The sequence below is a fragment of the Natrix helvetica genome, assembly GCF_964273705.1.
Source record: "Natrix helvetica genome assembly, chromosome: 16".
Classification (NCBI taxonomy): Eukaryota; Metazoa; Chordata; class Lepidosauria; order Squamata; family Natricidae; genus Natrix; species Natrix helvetica.
The window spans coordinates 11397008-11417294 of record NC_138563.1 but is presented as its reverse complement, the minus strand read 5'-3'; the positions used below and the strand labels follow the sequence as shown (position 1 = coordinate 11417294).

Genomic DNA, 20287 nt, shown 5'->3' with positions numbered 1-20287 from the left:
AAGTCCACAAGTCTTAAAAGTGCCAAGTTTGGGGGCTCCTGAGGTAATCAGGAAAACGATCCCGCGGGAGGACGCCCAGCCAAGCGGAGGAGGCAGCAAAGAGCCTCCTTTCCACCCCGCGGGAGGTCAGCCGAGCCAAGGTCCGGCAGGCGAGTCAGCCCCACCGGCCTACCGGGCAGGCTCGTTGTAACGACGGCCGTAGGCGCATCCCCTCCGGACTGGATCCCCCCCCGGGCGTCAGCCAGCCCCACGGCGAGGGTCGCAGGAGGTGGTCAGCTGCGGCGCCACGGCCATCCGGGGCCGCTCGGCACTCGCGCCGGCCGCCGCCGCCGTCCCACCCAAGAACCGCACTCGCCGTCTGCGGCCAAGGCGCTCGAAGCGAATCGGCAGCCGGGACTGCTCTCCGACTGGCGCCGGCCGTTTTGGCCGGGCTGAAAATGGGGCTCGGGCACGGAGAGCGCCGGAGCGACCGAGGCGCCGCCGAGGAGCCTAGCTCCGCTTGGCGGCCGCAAACTTCGGAAAGGAGCGCCCGAGCCGCTGTCGGCGGAGCCAAGGAAGCGGCGACTCCCGCTGCCCCCCCCCCCCGGGAGCCCAGGCAAGGGCCGGCGGAGCAAACGCTCGCCTCACCTGCCGCCCGCCCGCCCCGCCCTCCCAGGTGAGCCGCGCCCCGCCCTGCTCGCCGCCGCCGCCGCCGCCGCCTCGCCCGCAGAGCAGCAGCAGCGGCGGCGCGTCCAGCCATGGCGAAGGCGGCGGCATCGGACGACGACTACAACTTCGTCTTCAAAGGCGAGGGGCGGCGAGCGGCGCGGGGGGGGGGGCGCCCGGGGGCGGCGGGCGGGGCCTTCGGGCGGGCCGGGCTCTCCCCTGCAGGGCACCACCGGCCGCGGCTCGGGAGGAAGTTGGGGGGAAGCGGGGCGGTCGGGGGACGCGCTGAGGAAAGGCTGCCTGGGGCTTCGGGGGCGTTTGCCCTGCTGCCCGCCTGCGCTGCCCGTTCCGGGCTCGGCTCTGCCCTCCGCCGGCTGCCAAGAATCGGTCCCCGAGGCGGGATCCGCTCGATGCCCCTGCAGGAGTTCAGCCTCCCGATCCCTGCGAGGCAAAAGAGCCACTTCCGTTTGCGGCCGCACCTGTCGCGCCCCCCCCCCGCCCCACTCCCCCCCCCCGCAGGTTCCATGGACTGCGAGGCTTGCCAGGACAGGCTCTTTCGGACTTCCTGCTCCGCAGCGAAAGTAGGCGTTTAGCTCCCGTTTAGCTGACCTGTTTGCCAATCAAGTGGGTGACAAAAGGTGGACTTGGCCAGGGTGAGGGTGCTCAGGGAAGGCAGAAAGCTTGCAGCTCTGGGGTCCCAGGATGGACCTGGTTGGGGCCCCTGTCTCTCCTCCACCTGCACCTCCAGTAAGGGCCCTGCCTTTGCCAGGGACCAGCCTCCCTCTCTCCTTGCAGCTTCTGGGGGCCCCAAATGTCCCCATTCGCATTGTCACAGCCTCTGAGACTTGGCCTACTTCTTTTTGAAGAGTTGTGTTTATTTTTTTAGATAAAACGCCCAGAATAGAAGTGTTGCTCTCCAAAGGTGTGAATGTTCTGGAAAGCTTCACTCACAACATTTTGGAAGATGCGGCTCCTGTGTGAGCCCTCCCTCTCCCTGCCTCCTTGCCCCACTTGGGCTCTTACAAGTCCTTTCCTAGGGAGTGCAGGGCCAGGGGCTTCAATGTGCCCTGAAGGTCCTCGGCCTGCCTGGCCTTCGCCTTCTCCCTTCACAGCAACAGGAACTTTTCCTCTGGGTGCACAGGGGCATTTCCCTGCAAGGAGCCTTCTGACACCCTACACACGGGGGGGGGGAGGGGAGGGGGAGAGAAACACGCGACTGATCTAAGGATTAGAAGTCAAGGACTGCAGCCTTATTAACCTGGTCGATCTGGGCTTTTGCTCTCTGTAGATAGTTTCTGATTGCATTAACTGGGCTCCCCTGATCCCATAAAATGTGCTATTAAATGCAGAACACACCAGCGATACGATAGAAGCCTCAGCTTTTGTGAAGCATTAAAAAGGAGATCTGGATATTGGTGTATAACACCCCGCCTCACACACACACACTGTCGCAATCTTGATTGTGTTCAAGGGAGTGACAAGGGGAAAGGAGAGAGAGAGAGAGAGAGAGAGAGAGAGAGAGAGAGAGAAACAAGCAGGGCCAAACGAGAGAACTCCAGAAGTCAAGAGTTTCTCCCTCTGCTTCCTGGTGTGAAGAAAAAAGTAGTCCTTTCCATTATGAAAACAGAAACCAGCTTGAGAAGAAATAGCTTATGCGGGCGCCAGATTGAGTTTCCTCAACTATGACTGTTGCTCACGGCCTTGAGTGCTTAGATACCATAAGCGGAAAGGTGTATATAAATATAATAATGCAAACAGAAAAGCAATAACGTGTGTCAAAGAAGATTTTCTTCTAGGAGCAGCCTAGATACGTGCTTTCATCAACTTCAATCTGGATACATTTTCCTTTAATCTGGCTGTTCATTTGATGATTTTCTTCCTTGTCTTCCGTGTTTCTGGCTCAGGGCAATTCAGCTCTTGGCAAGGAAATCCCAGGCTACAATTGTTGCCCATGCAGTGCCAAGGTGTATTCGAAGTGTCTTTAGACCCAAACGGACAATCAATTCAGAGCCGGGTTCCATTTCACATTTTACAATTGTATTTCGGTAACTCAGGTCCCTTAAGTGCTGACATTTCAGGGGGACATTTCTCTCTTTTGTGACTGGCAAACTTCCTTGACTGGTTTATTGACAAATGGAGATTTTTAGAGCTGATAGGACTCAGACAGACATTAGGGCTTAAATCAGACAGACATTAGGGCAAGGAAAACCGCTCACCTGGCTGGCAAGTGGCAGCCCCCCCCCGTATGAACCCTGAGGCCACAGGCAGCGTCTGAGGGGAAGAGGGCCCACCTCCCCCTTCGGCAGGAGGGCAGTGAGCCCAGGGCCGCAGGGGAGGCTGGGCGGGTGGACAGGCAAGCAAACAAACTGCCAGAAAGAGAAGCCAAGGCCCAGGGAGGGGCCCTGCAGCTGGTTCCTCCAGGAAGTGCCTGCTCTGTGCAGGGCCCTCCCGCCTGGGGTGCGGCTGCTGACCCAGCCCAGGGCTCGCCTTGCTTGGAAGGAAGCCCTGAGCTCTGAAAGCCCTGAGCTCTGATGGCCATCGCACCCTGCTTAATGCAGACCTGGGTTCCGGCCAGTCGAGCCGGCCTACCGCCCAAGAGCTTTGCCCCCTCCCTTGGTGGCCACTCCCTGCTTTGGGCTACTCCTACCTGGCTTCCCCGGCCTCCTGATTCAAGGGGGGAACCTTTATTGGCCCTCAGGGCTGGGGAGGAAGAGGGTGGCTGTCCTGTAGGTTGTCTTCCTCCCAGGTGCTGCTCTTTCTCTTTCTCCCTCTTTCTCCCGTCTTTGGGTACACATGAGTGTGAGAATGAGTGTGTGTGTGTGAGAGAGAGAGAGACTGGTTGATTCAACAAGGTGGCTCTCCTGCCTGGGGCCCTATAAAGAGTTGGAGGAGCAACTGAATAAGAGCCCCTACCCCTGCTTCCTGCTGTGTCCCTGCAGGAAGGCCTCACCCCTGCTGGCCTCACCCCTGCTGATGAAGCTGGCATCGGCTCTGCTGGATGAGGCCTCCCATGGGATACAGAAACCCCCACCCATGAGCCCCGGGATGACCAGAGGATCCTATCTCCTTTGGCTGCTTTCATTTCAGGGAATTTCCTTCGGCTGCCAGTCCTTGATTGCCCTGCCTGGTAGCGCCCTTCGCCCGGTTACGGCCTGTTGCATTTGCCCTTCCTGCCACAATTAAGTTGCAAAACCTTCGGGGCGTGAAATCACCGCTGTGAAATGAGAGCTGTGGCCAGAGCAGAAGCCCCGGCCCTGTTTCTGGAGAAAGCCAGGGAGGAGGATCTGGTCTCTGGGCTGCCTCTGAGGCTCACCCTCCGGGACATGCTCCTTTCCCACGGAGGGTGCAGATCAGGCCATTGGCAGTGGAGCAATGGGGGGGGGGGAATCCCAGTCACCAGTTCTCTCGGCCTGACGCTTCCAGGGAGGCTGGGAAGGTCAGGAGTCCAGCATCTCCAACAGGGGCTCAGTTGAGGAAGGTTGCTTCCCCCATTTTGCATCCCTGCTTTGGCAAAGAGATGGGGAAGATTTGGTTCTCCCTAATTAGCATGCGTGTTGGAGGGCGGGGGCTCTTCAGATTTCAGCACACCCTCCCTGCCCAGGTGCTAGAAGAGAAATCTTGAGAGGCTGCAGAATAACTTCAGGCATAACTTCAGAGTCACCCAGGCCTGTTCAGGAGCCTGCAGAAGATTCTCTTGTAAACTAGAGACATAAATATTTGAGTGGGGTGTTTTGTGCGTGCGTGTGTGTGTGTGTGTGTGTGTCCTGTAGGGCAAGCAGCGGCTGAGGCAACAAAGACACACTTTCGCAAATGCCTTCGCCATGGTTAACTGAGCCTCGGTTTACTCAACCCCATTTCCTGAGGAAGCAGAATAGTGCAATTCAGGGACCACAGACTGACCACATCCACCGGATTTGCACACCCTGTGCTAAAGTGTGGTTAGCCTCTTGCACAACCTCAGTCCCAGTGTGGTGGGTGGGGAAGAGCTTGCCTTGCTGGGCAAAGGGTCCTGTGTGTGGGGGGGTTTCCTTGCAAGGCCAAACCTCGGTTTGCCTCTGGGGAATTCCTTGCATCTCCTCCCCTCACCGTCCAAATCAGAACTACGCATTCCCTGGGCTCAGCCCTCTCCTGGATTTGACCACGGTGCTGCAGAAGGTGCAAATCACAGCTGGCCAAATTGTGGGGAGTGGGATGGTTTGGTTGAGCTCAGCCTCTGCGTCAGCTAATCCCTCCCCCCACCCACCCCAACCCCATGATGAAACCAAGCGTGGCTTAGTACGATGCCTGGTACGCGTCCTGTGGAGAGAGGCCCCTAAGCAGCCCCCTCTTCTTCCTTCCCCCAGTGGTTCTGATTGGAGAATCCGGGGTGGGAAAGACCAATCTGCTCTCGCGCTTCACCCGCAACGAGTTCAACCACGACAGCCGTACCACGATTGGGGTGGAGTTCTCCACGCGCACCATCCTGGTGGGAGACGCCCTGGTGAAAGCCCAGATCTGGGACACGGCCGGGCTGGAGCGCTACCGGGCCATCACATCGGCGTAAGTAGAGGCAAAGTGTGGCTGGCCAAGGCGGGCAGTGGGCTGCAAGCTGGGAAGGTCTCCACCTGGTCAAAAGTCTCCTCCCTCCCACCTTTCTCAGTCAATAGATTTTATTGGTGCTTTGGCTGACCTGGTCAGGTGTTTACAGGTGATTCCCACAGAACCTGCTGGGTAGATTAATGAGTCATAGGAGAATCAGCCCGGATGTGGATGCAGTCAGAGCGCATCTAGACGTGTCCTGGAGGAACATCTCGTAGGCGTGAAGGGGAAACTCTTCCCGTCATGCAGGGCGACTGGAATCGTCCGTTTTCTAGGTTCAACGTAGACTGAAGCAGCTGAGTTTACATCATCATCTCATACTAAACTTTCTAAACAAAGTGGTTTGATGGATGACATCCATGCCATTCTTGGGCCTTTTGCTGCTGCCTAAGCACAACAAGGTGCACACTCGGTCCATGTACTGCCGTAAAGGCAGCACACGTGGGGTCCTTGGTGCTCTCTGAGTTTAATTGTTTTCTTGCAGACATTTCACTACCCATCTAGGTAACATCATCAGTGCTAGAAGAGAGCAGGGTTTGCAGCGTGGAGGAGAAAGACAACTGTGGGGAGTTTGGTCGTTATCTTGCAGATGTTTCATTACCCGACTGGATAATATCATCAGTCTTATCTAGCACTGATGATGTTACCCAGTTGGGTAATGAAACGGCTGGAAGAAAACAACCAAGTTCATTGGGCACCAAGGACCTCGTAGTTGAAGGAGAACCTCCAAAGGTTCTCCTTGATTGGCAGCAAATTGGCAGCAAAGATGCCTCCCCTGTCAGTGCGTTCGCTCTTCTTCTGTGCCTTAGCTGAACGGGAATAGCCTGGTAAGACAAGGCAGCTACTTTGGGAGAAGGGCGGCATATAAACCCAATAAATCCAGTACTTCAGTTTCTGTTGCGCATTTGTGACAGCAGAAATGCATAGAAACGTTGGCCGTGCTCAGTGCTGTCCACAAACCCTTGGCTGCCTTGTTGACAACACTGGAGGAGGAGACGCTGTCAGCTGAAGACGTTGGTCCCTCTGAGGAAAGCTAAAAAAGGGCCACCAATCCCCTTGGCCAGCACGTCCCCCTGGGGGCCTGCTCTGGGGAGTGGTCAGTTGCTGGAGGTACCAAGCAGAATTAGAAGCAGAAGCTCAGAATCATCATGAGCTCCATCAGGGATGAGCTTCCCAACAGAGGGATGGTCACCATGGCAAAGTTTTCCCTCTTCCCTTCTTGCTTCCCCCCCCCACACACTTTTCTCTCCTCATTGCCTGCCATAGATACTATCGCGGAGCAGTGGGGGCCCTCTTGGTGTTCGACATCACCAAGCATCAGACGTATGATGTGGTGGAGCGCTGGCTGAAGGAGCTGTATGACCATGCAGAGGCCACCATCGTTGTGATGCTGGTGGGCAACAAGACGGATCTGGCCCAGGCCCGGGAGGTGCCCACAGAAGAGGCCAAGATGTATGCAGGTAAGAAGGGGCGGCTGCCCTTCCCCAGAGGGGAGGGACTTGAGTGGCTGCGGGTGCAGCACGCAGCTCAAGGTAGGATGTGGCCCATGGCTTTCCCCCTGGATGAGAAACCAGGCGGGAAGTGACAATCCCCATCAGCCCCAGTGGTTCACATTGATGGGATCTGCAGTCCAAAATAGTTTGGAGGTAATTAGTTGACTTGGTTTTCAGCTAGAAGCCGCAAGAGGAAGGAAGTGGTGGCCCCGGCAATTTATTCACCCCGATTTAATGGTCTTAATAAAACCCATTTAAGATGGGCATCTAAGAAGAAGAAAAACAAATAGGTCCAAAGAAAAGGGCAGGCAAATCCTTTTTTTAAGGGAGATGTGGGCACTGCAGCACCGTCCTCCTTTGAGGTCAACGTTTCTTCTCTAAGAGGGCGGCTGCTCCCTGAAGGAGGAGACGGTTCCCCTCAAGAGGGTCTTCCTGCAAATAGAATCCACTTCATTTTGGTGGCTTTTTCACACCTTTTCCCAGTTAAACTCCTTTGCGTCTTTGGCCGTTGAAGGGTTTTTTTCTGTCTTCCTTGCCACAGAAAACAACGGGCTGCTCTTTGTGGAGACCTCTGCCTTGGACTCCACCAATGTGGAACTGGCATTCGAGACCATTTTGAGAGGTAGGTGGGGGTGGTTCGGGGGCAGGGGCTCCCGGGGACGACCAGTTTGCTTTCCACTACACAGGGAGGAAGCCTTTAACCTCTTGCTTATTTGGGGCCAGAAAGAAGAACGTGGAGCTGGATAGACTTCTACCTGATTATCCAGCAAGAAGTAGTAGATATTGTAACTGCCATTTTCTTTGGGGTGGGGGTGGGGGGGTTCTGAATATTTCCTAAATTCACCAGTTTGAAAATTGAAGACGTTCCTTAGTTTTGAGTTTGGTCCACAGCAGACGCCTGTTCCCAGTTGCCTCAGCCGAGACAAACGGGGTCAGCTATTCAACAGAACTTGGAGGTATCCGGACTTCTTCCGGATCAGAGTCAGATTGGCAAAGGCCGTCCAGAGCTTCAGCTGCAGAGCTGCTTCCAGCCCTCAGCACGCCAGGGGTTCACCTGCCAGGCCTGTTGCAAGGCTGCTCTAAGGGGGTTGGGTGTTTGTGTTTGTTTCTTAAATGCCCCTCCAGTCAGATGCATTTGGAGAAGCATCCATTCCATAGTCCAGGAAAGAGATTAGGTTCACAGCTCAGGCCAAACCATCAGCATGGATGTAGCAAAGGAAGGGGGAAAGAGGAGCGTCATCACAAGCCCCTCTTCTTCTTCCTCCTCCTTTGATTACCCCTCCCATCTGCAAAGGCCCCTCTGAAGGCAAAGGCCCCTCCGGATCCCCTGAACCAGATCCCCCAGCGTTGGCAACTTTCAGCTGCGTGGACTTCAACTCCCAGAATTTATATTATTGTATTATTATACATCATATCAAATCTTATCGTAACATATTAAGTATATTCTAAATTGTATTTATTATATGATATTTAATACAATACGGGACACACAATATGTAAGATTGGCGGTGTCTCTTCACTGCAGATGGAAAAGATGGAAAACGCCTTTTTTCTTTTCTTTTCCTGTTTCTAGACATTTTCAACAAGGTGCAGAAGCAGAAGCAGAGGAGTCCCCTGGACAACAAAATCTCGCTCTCTACCGAAAACGACAACACGGCATCCACCTCAGCGGCTGCTGAGGGGAGGAAGTCCTGCTGCATGAACCTCTGAGGGGGCCGGGGGGGTGGGAGTCACCAGCTGGGTTCATGCACTGCATTAAGCCAAGAGGACAGCTTAATCCTGGTTTGCCCAATGAGCTAGTGGCTGGGTTCGCATTAAGCCAAAATTAAGCCACGATAGGCTAAAAGCCTGTTGTACTGCAGTTTAGCCATAGATGGACCAGAATTTCTTGATCTGTTTGCCTACCTCAAGTTCGGGAATTTGGTCTTGTGTTGGAGCAACGTAGGAAATCGTTCCAAAGCTGGTTCTAGATTGGATCCAGATTCACCCACACACAGAACAGATTTGCTGAAGCCAAGAGGCCAGTTCTCATGTCTGGTTGTGACTTGGCAAGGGAAAGTGCCTTTTGATCCTGGAAGCATCAGGGCAGAACCGGTGCCAGGAGAGGAGTTGATGGGAAGGGGCTTCCCATCCGATCTTAACCATGATTCTTCAAAGAGAACCCGGTCTGAACCTCTATTTGTCTTTCGGATGGTGCTTAAAATTGTTTTCTGACCTGGGTTGCTGCGAGGGCTTTTTCTCCCCTTGAAACTCAAGCAGAGCTTGACTCCATTGTAGGCAACACACAAACCACACACACACACACACACACACACATACACTCTTGCTTGCTTGGCTACTCGGTGCTGGAGCAGGAAGGCCCTTCTCTCCCGGTCCTCAGAGCTCTCCACAGCCATTTCCTTCTCACCAGTGAAAGAGTGAAATTAAGAGGGTTTTTAAAAAAGAAAACCTGTATGAGATCGGAAAGAGTTCTGCCATTTCTGGCAGAAAGATGATTAAAAAATGCTCTTCCCACCTGAACCAGGAGTAAAGATACACGGGACTCCATCTTGGGAAGGTGGTCCAGGCAGAACTCCACCCACCACTCTGGCCACCCTAGAGAGAGGGTTGAAATCTGGAAAGGGTTGCCTTGCAGAGAAATTCCCTACTATATGTTGAATCTGCTAATATCCCAATGAAAGACAAAAGATTTTATTCCTCTGGAAGGAATAAAGGGATTTAATTGGTCTGGAAGTAGAAGCTGTAACTGAGCTGGACAGAAGTATTGTTCATTGGTGAAACTGGACTCCTAGGAAGTGGTGAGGGGTGGGTGGATGAGCCCCTCTGAGGAACTGGCAAAAGAGAACTTGGCCAAGACACACACAAACCACCAGAGGTCATATTTACACCTGACACCATGGTTACAAGCTACAGTAACTGAGTTCAAAGGAAATGCTAAACAATGTTTTGTTAGCTACTTTGAGTCATGCAGATCAGATGGGCAGCCGTATCAATTTAGGAAATGAATACAAAGAGGTTAACAAAGGTTCTAACTAAGGGCAGTGTGTGAGCCCAACTACCGGGTCAAAGAAACAGGAGTTGTGGCTTACTGCACAGCACACCTGCACCAAATGGTGGTTGGTTTTCACAACCATTGGTTGAGAGAATTGTGCCTTATCCTGCATGTACGTATATGGAAGTTGAATTGTGGGGAGGGGGAACAAAGGAAGCTGGTTCCTCGTGCCTCTTCTTTGATGTTGAGCGATGTCTTTCCTTGGGAATAATTGGCCCCGTGGGGCCAGGGTGGATGGAGCACCAGAGGACCAAAAGGCCTTTGGTGACCTTCCTGGAGACTTTCGTCTTTCTTCCTGGCTTAGGGAGCTGCAGCTGAACCAATCAGCCTCCTCAGAAGCTTAGATTGCTTTCTTGCTTGCAGAGAAATGAAGCTGAAAGTCACAGGCAGCCCTCCCATCGGAGACCTTGGGAGCCAGGCTGGGCTTGCTAGGCGCTTCTTATGCCCTCCTTTGGTGGCATCAGGCACACAGTTCTAACTTGCAGTGATTCCTTTCGCCTGTGGGCATCGCTCAATTCTTTTTCTCAATCTTCCACCCACGAGACACCTGACCGTGGGATAGGAGTCCCTCATATTGTGTGTGTACATTTATAAATATGTATATATAAACATATTTCTAAATAAATTGTTCTGGATGATGGAGTGCATATTTTTTATCACGTGGCTTAATATGATGGTCCTCTTAGGAGAAAGTAGGTTTTGTATATTTTGGAAAAAGAGGGACTTGCAAAGGGAAGGGAACTGGGAGGAGCGTGTAAGGCATCTTGGACCCCACTCAACAAGATGAGAAGAATGGGACTCTCCCAGACAGGCCACCAGATCCAGGTGACCTCCATTTAAAGGGGGACCGCATCTTGCTCAGTGCAGAAAGATAGGTAGAAGAGGCCAGCATCACTCACTCTGCAACTTCTTCCCCATCCATCATCCTATTTCTTGTGCTTTGAAGGTTCAGAGGTGGTTGGAAAGATGTCTTGAGTTCCAGCTGTGCAATGTATGTCCTAGTAGTCATTTTTGGCCACTGGGTTTCCTGGCTCTTCATCTCATCCTCTCCCTTATGGAAAGTATGTTTCTCTGTCAACCATGATTGCCAATCCCTCTTCCTGCCCAATTAGCTGAAGGTTGACCATGCAATGCTCCCCTCCTTTGGCTTTTTCTTCAGGGATGGCGACCTCTCTCTCTGCCAGGTGGGGCTCCTTCCTACTTGAGGAGAAACAATCACTGCAGGTTACCACCAGGAGTCAGCATGGAGATGGCCAGAAGATCATCGCTTTGCAGCAAATTTAATCAAATCAATAAAATTAAAAAGCAGAACATGGAATCATATTAATAAGAAATCTCACTGATCAACTGACCTCAAAGAAGTTCCTTATTAAATGGTGGGAAGGCTGTGAATGCTTCTGACAAAGTGCCCCACGACAGTATAATTAGCAGGCACTTTTAAGTCCTCCGTTTTCAGTTGTGCATCCTGCAAGGGGCCAGGAGAACAGGCTCACCCAGCGCCCCCCCCCAAAGGAAAATCCAGGTTATTCAGGCAGGCATTTCCCCAGCAATGAAAAGAATATTAAACGGTCAAGCGCTGACTTTTAATCTGTTTCAGACCTTCAAAGGATTGGTTAACTGGGAATCCATCCTCCTCCCAGCAAGATCCATGGATTGCCATGAATGTAGCCAGGCACTCCCCAAGGAGTGAATATCAATAGCCATTTTAAAAAAAATTGACGTGTAATTATCAGAGCAACAGAAAAATGATAAAAATGATTTTTCCAGGCCCCAAACAGCTGTGCTTCCTTAATTCAGACTTAAGCACAGATTAAACGTATTATTAAAGGGGGGGGCAAAGTCACAGATGCTGCTAGTGGTCTGTTCCAGCTGACCCCCGCAGTACAGACAGTCCTCCACTTACACCCACAATTGGGAACAGAATTTCCACATCTAAGCAAGGTGGTTAAGTGAGTCACTCCTGATTTTATGACTTTTTTGCCACAGGTGTGAAGCGAATCAAGCAGTTGTTAAGTGAGTCACATGGTCATTAAATGTATCCACGTTCCTGGTTGATTCTGCTTTTTGGAAGCTGGCTGGGAAGGTTGCCAAATGGTTATCTGGTGACCCTGGGATCACGTGGCAACTGTTGGAAGTACACCCTTATTGCCAAGCGCTTGAATTTGGTGTGACCACTGGGATGCTGCATCCGTCATAAGTGTGAGGACAGGTCATAAACCCATTTACAATGTTGCTGTAACTTCAAACATTGCTAAACAAACGGTTGAGGACTACCACCTTCAAGGACATTTTACCTGTGATGCCCAAATCTGGAAATACATAAAAGGCAAAGTTTGCTGCCAGCAAATCTCAATGAAAACTTTTTCAAGGGCATCTGGTTGGTAGGCAGGCAGGCAGGCAGGCGGCCCCGGACTGGGGCTGATGTGGGAGGATTCAGACTTAGGGGGAAGTTTCTCCCTGCATCCCTCAGAAGCAGCAGGTGGTCTCTATTTGCATAACTTTGCATAACTTTGGGGGCTGCAGAATCTGGGGGTGCTGGGAAACAGCAGCTGCACCCCCCCCCATTTATTTCACTAGGGTGGGGTCAGTTCGGAAGTGGACGGACTACAAGCGGGCAGAAACTCACCATTTGGGGCGCGCCCTTGTTTTCTCCCCTTCAGGTGGAGCGAGGCGGCCCCTTTAAAGAGCCGGAGGGAGCGCGCGCACCTCCCCTCCTCCTACCTGCCCAGGTGAGCAGCCGAAGAACCTGCCGGCAGTCAATAAAGCTGCAGGGGCGAGGCCGAGCCAATCAGCGCCACCGGAGAGGCACCAACCCAGCCCGGAAAGCCTGAAGCCGGCCAGACGCAGGAAATCGCCGGCCCGTGAGATCACCGGCAGCTCTTCCGGGCGAGGAGAGACGCGCAGGTGTGGCTGAGACGCTCCGACGGGAGCCAGCGCAGAAGTCCGGGCGCGATGCGGGGCAAGGACGACGAGTACGACTACCTCTTCAAGAGTGAGTGAGGACTTGCAAAGTCGCTTGCAGGGGCGGCGCCGGAGCGGCCCTTCTCCCCTCGGGGGCTCCTTTCTCGTTGGCCGGTTCCGGGGCCGTAAGAGGCTTGGAACCGAATCCCCGGTTTCGCCACGGCAGTTCCGCAGAGCCGGTGAACTTTCGCCGGTGGCTCCCGGTTGATGGGAATCCTCCTTCCTTCCATTTCCCACCCTGGACTGAACCAGCCCTCCAAAGCTTCCGCGCAGGGGCTTCGCGGGGCGCTTCCCTGACTGCTCCAGGTGGGCTGGGAGGGGACCCCCTCCCCAAATCCCGAGCCAACTTAGGATTCTGGGAATTGCAGTTAGGGAAACGGAGAGGACAGTCCTCCAGGGGTAGCTTAATTCTGGTATGTCCCCCCCCTCTATACCCGAGGTAGGAGGACCCACAGGGAGGAAGGCTGAGGGTTATAGACCTGTAAGCTGCCCCCCACCCCTCTCCCCCGTTTCACTCCCTTGGCAGCAGGTCTCATCCCAGGCCAGGATTTCCCAGATCCTAAATCTTTTCCTCGACCTGACAATGTGGAATCCCCACCTGAGACCTTTACTCAGCAAAAGGGTGTCCAACCTTGGGAACTTTTAAGACTTGTGAATTCTCCAGCCAGCTTTCAATCAACTTTCAGCTTTCATTCAATGTGGAGTGGAAAGGAGGAAGGAAAACAACTAGAATTAAGTTTTTTTTAGCTGGGGAATTCTGGGACTTGGGAGTCCACAGGTCTTCAAGTTCCCAAGATTGGACACCCCTGAATTTAGATGCTGGTTTGACACAGCCGGCTATCCTGAGGTTTAAAAGGGTTTGGTACCCATTTGTCTGCTTCTGTCAGGGTTTCTCAAACTTGACAACTTTAGCATAGGCAGATTTCAAGTCCTAGAATTCCCCAGCAGGGCATTTGCTTTTGGGGGCTGGGCTTGGCGTTGCCAAAGAGAGCTTTCCGGCGGGTGAGTCAGGAGGACTGGCTCTCGGGGCGGCTCCTTGCTGGAGCTCTGCTCTCAACTAGCAGGACAGGTGTGGGGATGGGCCACGTGACCCACACACATGTCACGTTGCAGGTTTGTCAGAGGCCAGGATGAGGGACCTGCTGCCAGTGGTTCAGGAGCGGGGGGGGGGGATTTTGGTGAGGGGATCTCTGGGAAGAGCAGAGTGTGTATCACTTATGCAGGTCTTATACGCACAGAAATAGAAAGACTACTTCACACAATGGAAGAGTGGGCTGTAAAAGTGATATGGAGAGAGTTTTAATGAAAGAGAAGAATTTGTCTAGTTTTGTTTCTCCTTGGAAACCACTTCTGGACTTTTTGCTCGAAATATTAAAAACAAATGATTGGATTTTAGATTGCAAGGACGAGGATGATTTTGGAGTTAGAGAAATGGCTTGAAATGTTGTGCAGTGGAAAACAGAAGGTTAAGCTGACTTTTTTTGTATTTTACTGCACTAAAAAAAAGTTGGAAAAGTCTGCATTTTTATTTTATAATGAAACAACAATTATAAAAAGGAAAAGCAGAGTGTCCTCTCTACTTAAAGAGGCCTGGAGTTCCTTTGTGAAGCTGCCTCTACTATTCGGCCTCCCATTCTTTTTCAGAAGGAGCCGGTTAGCTTCCTTTAAGTGCAGGGCATTTTACTGTAGAGCTGTTGTGAGCTGCAATTTTTTCTTTTGGCTCAACAGGTGTTGGATGAAGGGAAGGCAGGTTCTTCAAAGGGGTGGATCTGTCCAGAGGGAATCGGTGAATTAATTTAACAATAGTGAGGTGTTAAGAACCCAGCCTGAAACTTATTGATGAATATAAACCCCAGCTGCCCTCTATTCTGTTGGGATGGGGAATTATGTTGTTCTCAGGTGGCCATTTTGAGATCAATAAAAGAATGTCATTTATAGCCTATCCATATTCTATATCTTCCATCTGTGGATCTATGTGAAGCATCTCTCTACCATCCATCCATCCATCCATCCATCCATCCATCCATCCGTAGAAACCTCCATCTCCCTCACCATATTCTGGGAGGTTTATATCAGGGGTGGGTTCCTCCCAGTTCGGACCAGTTCAGCGCCATCTTGATTTTCTGTTCTGCACACACACAGAACAATTTTCATTGAAAAAAATGAAATTTCCCCCTTTTTTAATGTTGTGCACATGCGCAGGCTCTTTTGAGTGCAAATGCGCACGCACGGGGAGCAAAGTTTTTTGGGTGCCAAACCGTTAGTAATGCCGGCAGGAGCCCCACCCTTGGTTCAAATGCCCAGGCTTTGTTATTGTTGGACTGTCAAATCTGAGGTCAAATTGCTTGGTGCCAAGCCGGTTCTTTGGCTGAAAACAATTCAGAAGTGTGGATGGGATAAGCCTCTTAACGAAAACAAAAGCCAAGCAAGCACGAATCGTCATTTTCGTGGGGTTCTTGAGTATTTTAATTAACCACGGAGTCCCCCTGCCTCTTTGCAGTTGTCCTCATTGGGGACTCGGGCGTTGGGAAGAGCAACCTGCTTTCACGCTTCACCCGGAATGAGTTCAACCTGGAGAGCAAGAGCACCATCGGGGTGGAGTTTGCCACGCGCAGCATCCAGGTGGACAACAAGACTGTGAAGGCCCAGATCTGGGACACGGCTGGGCAGGAGCGCTACCGGGCCATCACTTCTGCGTAAGAGACTCGGTTGCTGCCTTTGGGGGCCCAAGAGGGAAGGGGAGAGGGCGCCTTGGCTAGGCAGGGTCTCCTCTCCTCGCCCTCTAATCTGGTTCCTTGATCTGCATTGGCTGGCGAAGGTTCCCTGGAGCTCCGTCCTTCTGCTCGGGAGCTCAGGCGAGCTTCACAGAGATCCATCTCTGCTCAACCTTGTATTTCTCAACCTTGACAACTTTAATCCGGCTGGACTCCAACTCCCAGAATTCCCCAACCAGCCATGCTAGAAACTGGACGTAAATGCCAGTTTCTTTCGCAAAAACATAATAAATTGCGGTCACCCGACCACGAGATGCTGGAAATGGCAGTTCAATCTGATCCAGTTCTGTGGGCTTAGCAAGATGGTCCTGCAAGGTTTGTTCGGGCCAATGGCCCCCGCCTCTCTGCCAAGCCTTGCAGCCCCCTGTAGGAACGGAGAGGAACGGAGGCCCTGTTGGGATGGGGGGCTCCCGTTGGTGGTGGGATGGAGACCTTGCCGAAGGTCTGGTTCTGCTGGCAAGTGACTCTACCCTCCCCTCCCCCCTGTAGCTACTACCGAGGGGCAGTCGGTGCCCTCCTTGTTTATGACATTGCCAAGTACCTGACCTATGAAAACGCCGAGCGCTGGCTGAAGGAGCTGCAGGACCACGCAGACGCCAACATCGTCATCATGCTTGTGGGCAACAAGAGTGACCTGCGACATCTACGGGCTGTGCCCACTGACGAGGCCAAGAGCTTTGCAGGTGAGGCTCCCAGCCCACGGAGGAGCCTCTCCTTCCCCAGAGGGGATTCTGGCTGGCCCAGAACCCTTCCCCTGTTCCTCTTCGCCACAGGAAGCGACTTAAGCACATGACTCATTCGTGCTGTTAAATGCGCTCATTAGCGAAGCCCTTGGCATCCTTTGGGGAAGGAGGAGAGCCTCAGAGGGTGGCTGGGTCACGTTGGCCCACGTGGTTGGGCTCCCCGCTGGGTCTTCAAGGGTTTTGGCCAGGCGTTTCCTGGGCCTGGAGCAAGGCGGTCGCCCTGCAGCGGTCAGTGCAGGGACAGGGACTCAGCCAGAGGGCCACAGCTCCTCCCTTGCCTTTTGTGTTACTGCTGTACAGAAGGAGCATTGTGCTTGAGGGCCTTCTCCATTGGCCATTGGAAGCACGCGGGGAACCCGGGGTCGCTGATTTTTTTCATTCATTTTTAAATTAGGGTGAGGGGCAAGATTAATTCACTTAAAAACCCTTGTTTCCAGCAACACGATTCAAGGAGATTTATAACTTTGAGGACTAAAAATATGCATTTTTAAATTAAAAAAAAGACACCTAAGATTCCCGGATCTTCGTTCTGAACTTGGGCTGTGTCTTCTGGACACACAACACTCCCTATCTTTTAAAAACGAAGGACTATTTTAGAACATTCAGCCTAATTTTATTTATTTATGAATTTGTAATCTACAGCTAAAAAGAGATTTTCCCAAAGGGACTTACCAACATTTTAAAACCAGAAGATGAATGATATACATTAAAGCATAACGTGGATCTGAAAAGCATTAAAAAAAGTATTTAACTAAAAGGGACAAAATCGGGTTGAGGGGCTCTGGGAAGAGGCGTCCCTCGGGTGCCACCTGCCAATGCTCTGAGGTTGGTGCCACTCAAGGAGGGCACCCTCTAGACAGGTGGGAGATGAGCTCCAACGTAAATGATGTGGCCCTCAGCACTTCTGGTGGTGAGGTCTGAGGAGCGCATGAGGGTTGGATGGAGCTTCTCACAGAGATTACCTGTGGACCATTACGCGTGACTGGTGGTATCCTTTTCTATGTGTCCACCTGCCGTAGAGAAGAATGGCTTGTCCTTCATTGAGACGTCAGCTCTGGATTCCACCAACGTGGAGACGGCCTTTCACAACATCCTGGCAGGTATGTCTGATTTCCCTTCACACCTACCTGGGTGGACACATGCTCAGATTGGCTCAGATTTGGGAGCGGCAAATGCAGGCGGACCCCCGGACCTTGCTGACTGGGGCCTACATTGCACCGTGGAGGTCATCAGCACCAGGAACCGTTCACTGAAGGTTCTCTGCAGGGGGGATATTGAAGTCAAGGCCAATCTGTGGGGGCAGAGTCCAAACAAAGCAAACCTCAGGACCCCCCACCCCCTAGGAAAGCCTGGCCAGACACAAAGGCTTCACTCGAAAAGTGTTCCTTGATCTCAGGAGCTTTAGGATGGATGGATTTTAATTCTTTGGATCCCCCCAGTCAGCATGCTGGTTGGGGGGAATTCTGGGAGTTGAAGTCCTTACCCATCCTAAAGCTCCTGAGGTCAAGAAACATTGTGCCTAACGTTAGGGCAAGAATGGTTTTGGGAACGCCTGGTCGGTCTTTGACCCAGGATGCGTTTACCCAGCAGGTCACGTGAAGCTGGGCTTATTCTAACTCTGTACAGGTCGGTTTGTATCTTCGGCCTTTGTGTGTCTTCCATGACTGCATTCCATTAGGCTGTGATATGCTTCGAAATGCCATGCAAGAATGACGGAAGATGCCTCTGGGTCCGCAGCTTCTCTTCCTGCCGTGTAGAGGGTCCCATAACCTTTGCAGGCATCAGGAGAAGGTGGTCTCTTCCCTAATTCTGCAGCACTCAGACTTTCCCTTCAGGAAGGCCATCGCAATACCTGGGAAGCTTTATAGCCCAGCAGGTGAGGAAGTCACCCTTTGAGAGATGCCAGATCAGAGCCTTGGGAAATGCCCACCTCCTGACTGCTCAGTGTGTAAACCCTGGAGTGGGAAGGAACCACTTCGGCAGGACACGTGTGTGCATAAGGACCCTCCTTGCATTGAGAGTAGGACAATAGTGCAGGGCCTTCGGAGAAGCTCATTATAACAATGCAGCACAATGCATGTACTTTAGAAGGGAGAGCAGCAGCGGTGGGCAAGTCGATCTCTGGACCCAAGTTATTTTTTTTTAACTTGGATTGTCTTCTCCTACCATGGCTGCTTCTGCTCAATACTGAGATGGACTTCCAACTCCATTTGGCCTCCTCTCTGTTTTCTTCTCTTCCAGAAATCTACCGGATTGTGTCCCAGCGACAACTTGCAGGAGGGCAGCCTGAGACAGAGTTCAGCCACGGGACCACCATCGAGCCCATCAAAGTCTTGCCCACCCAACAGGAAGCGAGACAGACCCCTTGTTGCCAGAACATCTAACCTGTGGTGGGAAACAAAGTGAGGAGGCCTCCCAGAAACCACCAGGTCTTTCCCTGGGGAAGGAGAGGGGCCAGCTCCCCTAAGGCCCGGCCTACTTGCTCTGCGTCCTGCAGACCCATTTCTCCACACTACTTGAAGCTACCCCTCGGTTGCAGCTGAGGCCCCCAGAGACTGCCCAGCCCTGGATTCTCCTGAGAGGCTGCTCTTCGGCCTCCCAGGAAGCCGCTGACAGATTTGGGGGAGGGAGGGAAGCATGAAGGAGGCTGCTGAACAGACTCTTGTGGTTTGCCAACTCTTTGCCCCTCTGGTTGGTAGGCAGCAGCTGCCCTGGTCTTGAGACAACTTGAGGGAGAGCCACAGACATTTTGGCCCTTGAGGGTCCACCCTCCTGGGTGGCCACCAGCAGATGAAAAGCTCTCCGCTCATGGCTTCTTCCAAGGCTATTTTTGGGGACGGGATGCATCTTTACAACAGGCCACTTTCCCCACATGACCCCAAGTTCTTTGGATGACTTTAGAAGTCCCTGGGCTGCCAGGGAGCCCCGTGACTGATTCCCAGGGCAAACCTTGCAAACCACGCTGGAGCCTGGCCTGCACATCTGTCTCAGCTGGACACCCCCCTGAGTCTGTAAGGAGTGGGGTTTCCTTGGTGATTGTGTCTGTGTGCCTGTCGCAAAAATGCAACTTGCTGGTCCAGCTTGACCTCCGTTTGAGGTTGAGGAAGACCCTGTTGGCCACAGGACTCTCCCAGGAGATCAGGTCCTCGTTGCCAGTCACTGAGGTGGACTTGAGTCTCACTATCTGACATCCCCAGCAATCTACCTCTCTCCTTCCTCCCTCTTTCCCCTCTGCCAGAATTGGGTCCTTCTTACCTTTGTGTCTTGCAAATATTTTCCGAGGCAGTTCTGGAAAGGGAGTGTTACTTTTCTGGAATTCTTACGCTATTTGTGCCTGGACAAACAGATTCTTGCAGGGTCCAGTGGAGACCCCATTTCGATGGCTGCCTTTTGAAAACCCACAAATTGGGGGGGGGGGGATGAACCTCCAAGGGTATTTTCTGGATGTTCTCCGAAGCCTTCCCAGCAGAGTTTTATTGTGGTTTTGCTCCAGTTGTGTAAATAATAAAACGGGGGAATTTTAATGTGTGCCATGTGGTGGTCTGGAATTTGTGTTTAATGTCATCTTTGGGATTTTGAGTGTTTAAATAAAAGATGTCTAATAAGGATGTTCTGGTGATAATTGAATCAGGCTTCCCTGGTCTCACTTTTGAGGCAAACACTTGTCCTGGTGTTCTGATGATCCTGGATCCTCAGAAGAAACACCTCTGGGGCAGTCCTCGACTTATGACTGGTTGCCTAGTGACCATTTGAAGTTACTACACAAGTACCTGAGGGGTTCAAAGTTCCAACGGTCATTCCCCCTCTGGGTCATGTGACCACCCCTGGTGTGGTAACCAGGCTGCATTTACAGCTGTTTGTGGCATCCTGCAGTCACATTGACCACATTTTACAACAGTTTTGCCCAAAACCTGCATTTACTTATGAGGTCAAGTAATATCCCCAGTCACCCCCAGCAGCTGCCCTCCTCCACCCCTGGCTGGTCCTACTTTAGTTGCTGATGGGTGGGGAATTTAAATAAACTTGGTTTCCATAGTGACA

General features: G+C 52.4%; 2 protein-coding genes across 2 annotated transcripts; both read left to right on the top strand.

Annotated features, from left to right (window-relative positions):
* The first annotated feature begins 695 nt into the window (after positions 1 to 695).
* RAB25 (RAB25, member RAS oncogene family) lies at positions 696 to 10963 on the top strand. Its single transcript, XM_081968406.1, has 5 exons — positions 696 to 786; positions 4989 to 5184; positions 6490 to 6683; positions 7258 to 7338; positions 8290 to 10963. The coding sequence occupies exons 1-5, from the start codon at positions 738 to 740 to the stop codon at positions 8424 to 8426; spliced, it is 657 nt and encodes a 218-aa protein (XP_081824532.1). The 5' UTR covers positions 696 to 737; the 3' UTR covers positions 8427 to 10963.
* Positions 10964 to 12500: 1537 nt separating this feature from the next.
* On the top strand, positions 12501 to 19851 carry LOC309400088 (ras-related protein Rab-11A-like). The gene is made up of 5 exons (XM_081968407.1): positions 12501 to 12760; positions 15230 to 15425; positions 15993 to 16186; positions 17266 to 17346; positions 18488 to 19851. Exons 1-5 carry the CDS (start codon positions 12721 to 12723, stop codon positions 18628 to 18630), a joined length of 654 nt encoding a protein of 217 aa, XP_081824533.1. The 5' UTR covers positions 12501 to 12720; the 3' UTR covers positions 18631 to 19851.
* Positions 19852 to 20287: the final 436 nt, after the last annotated feature.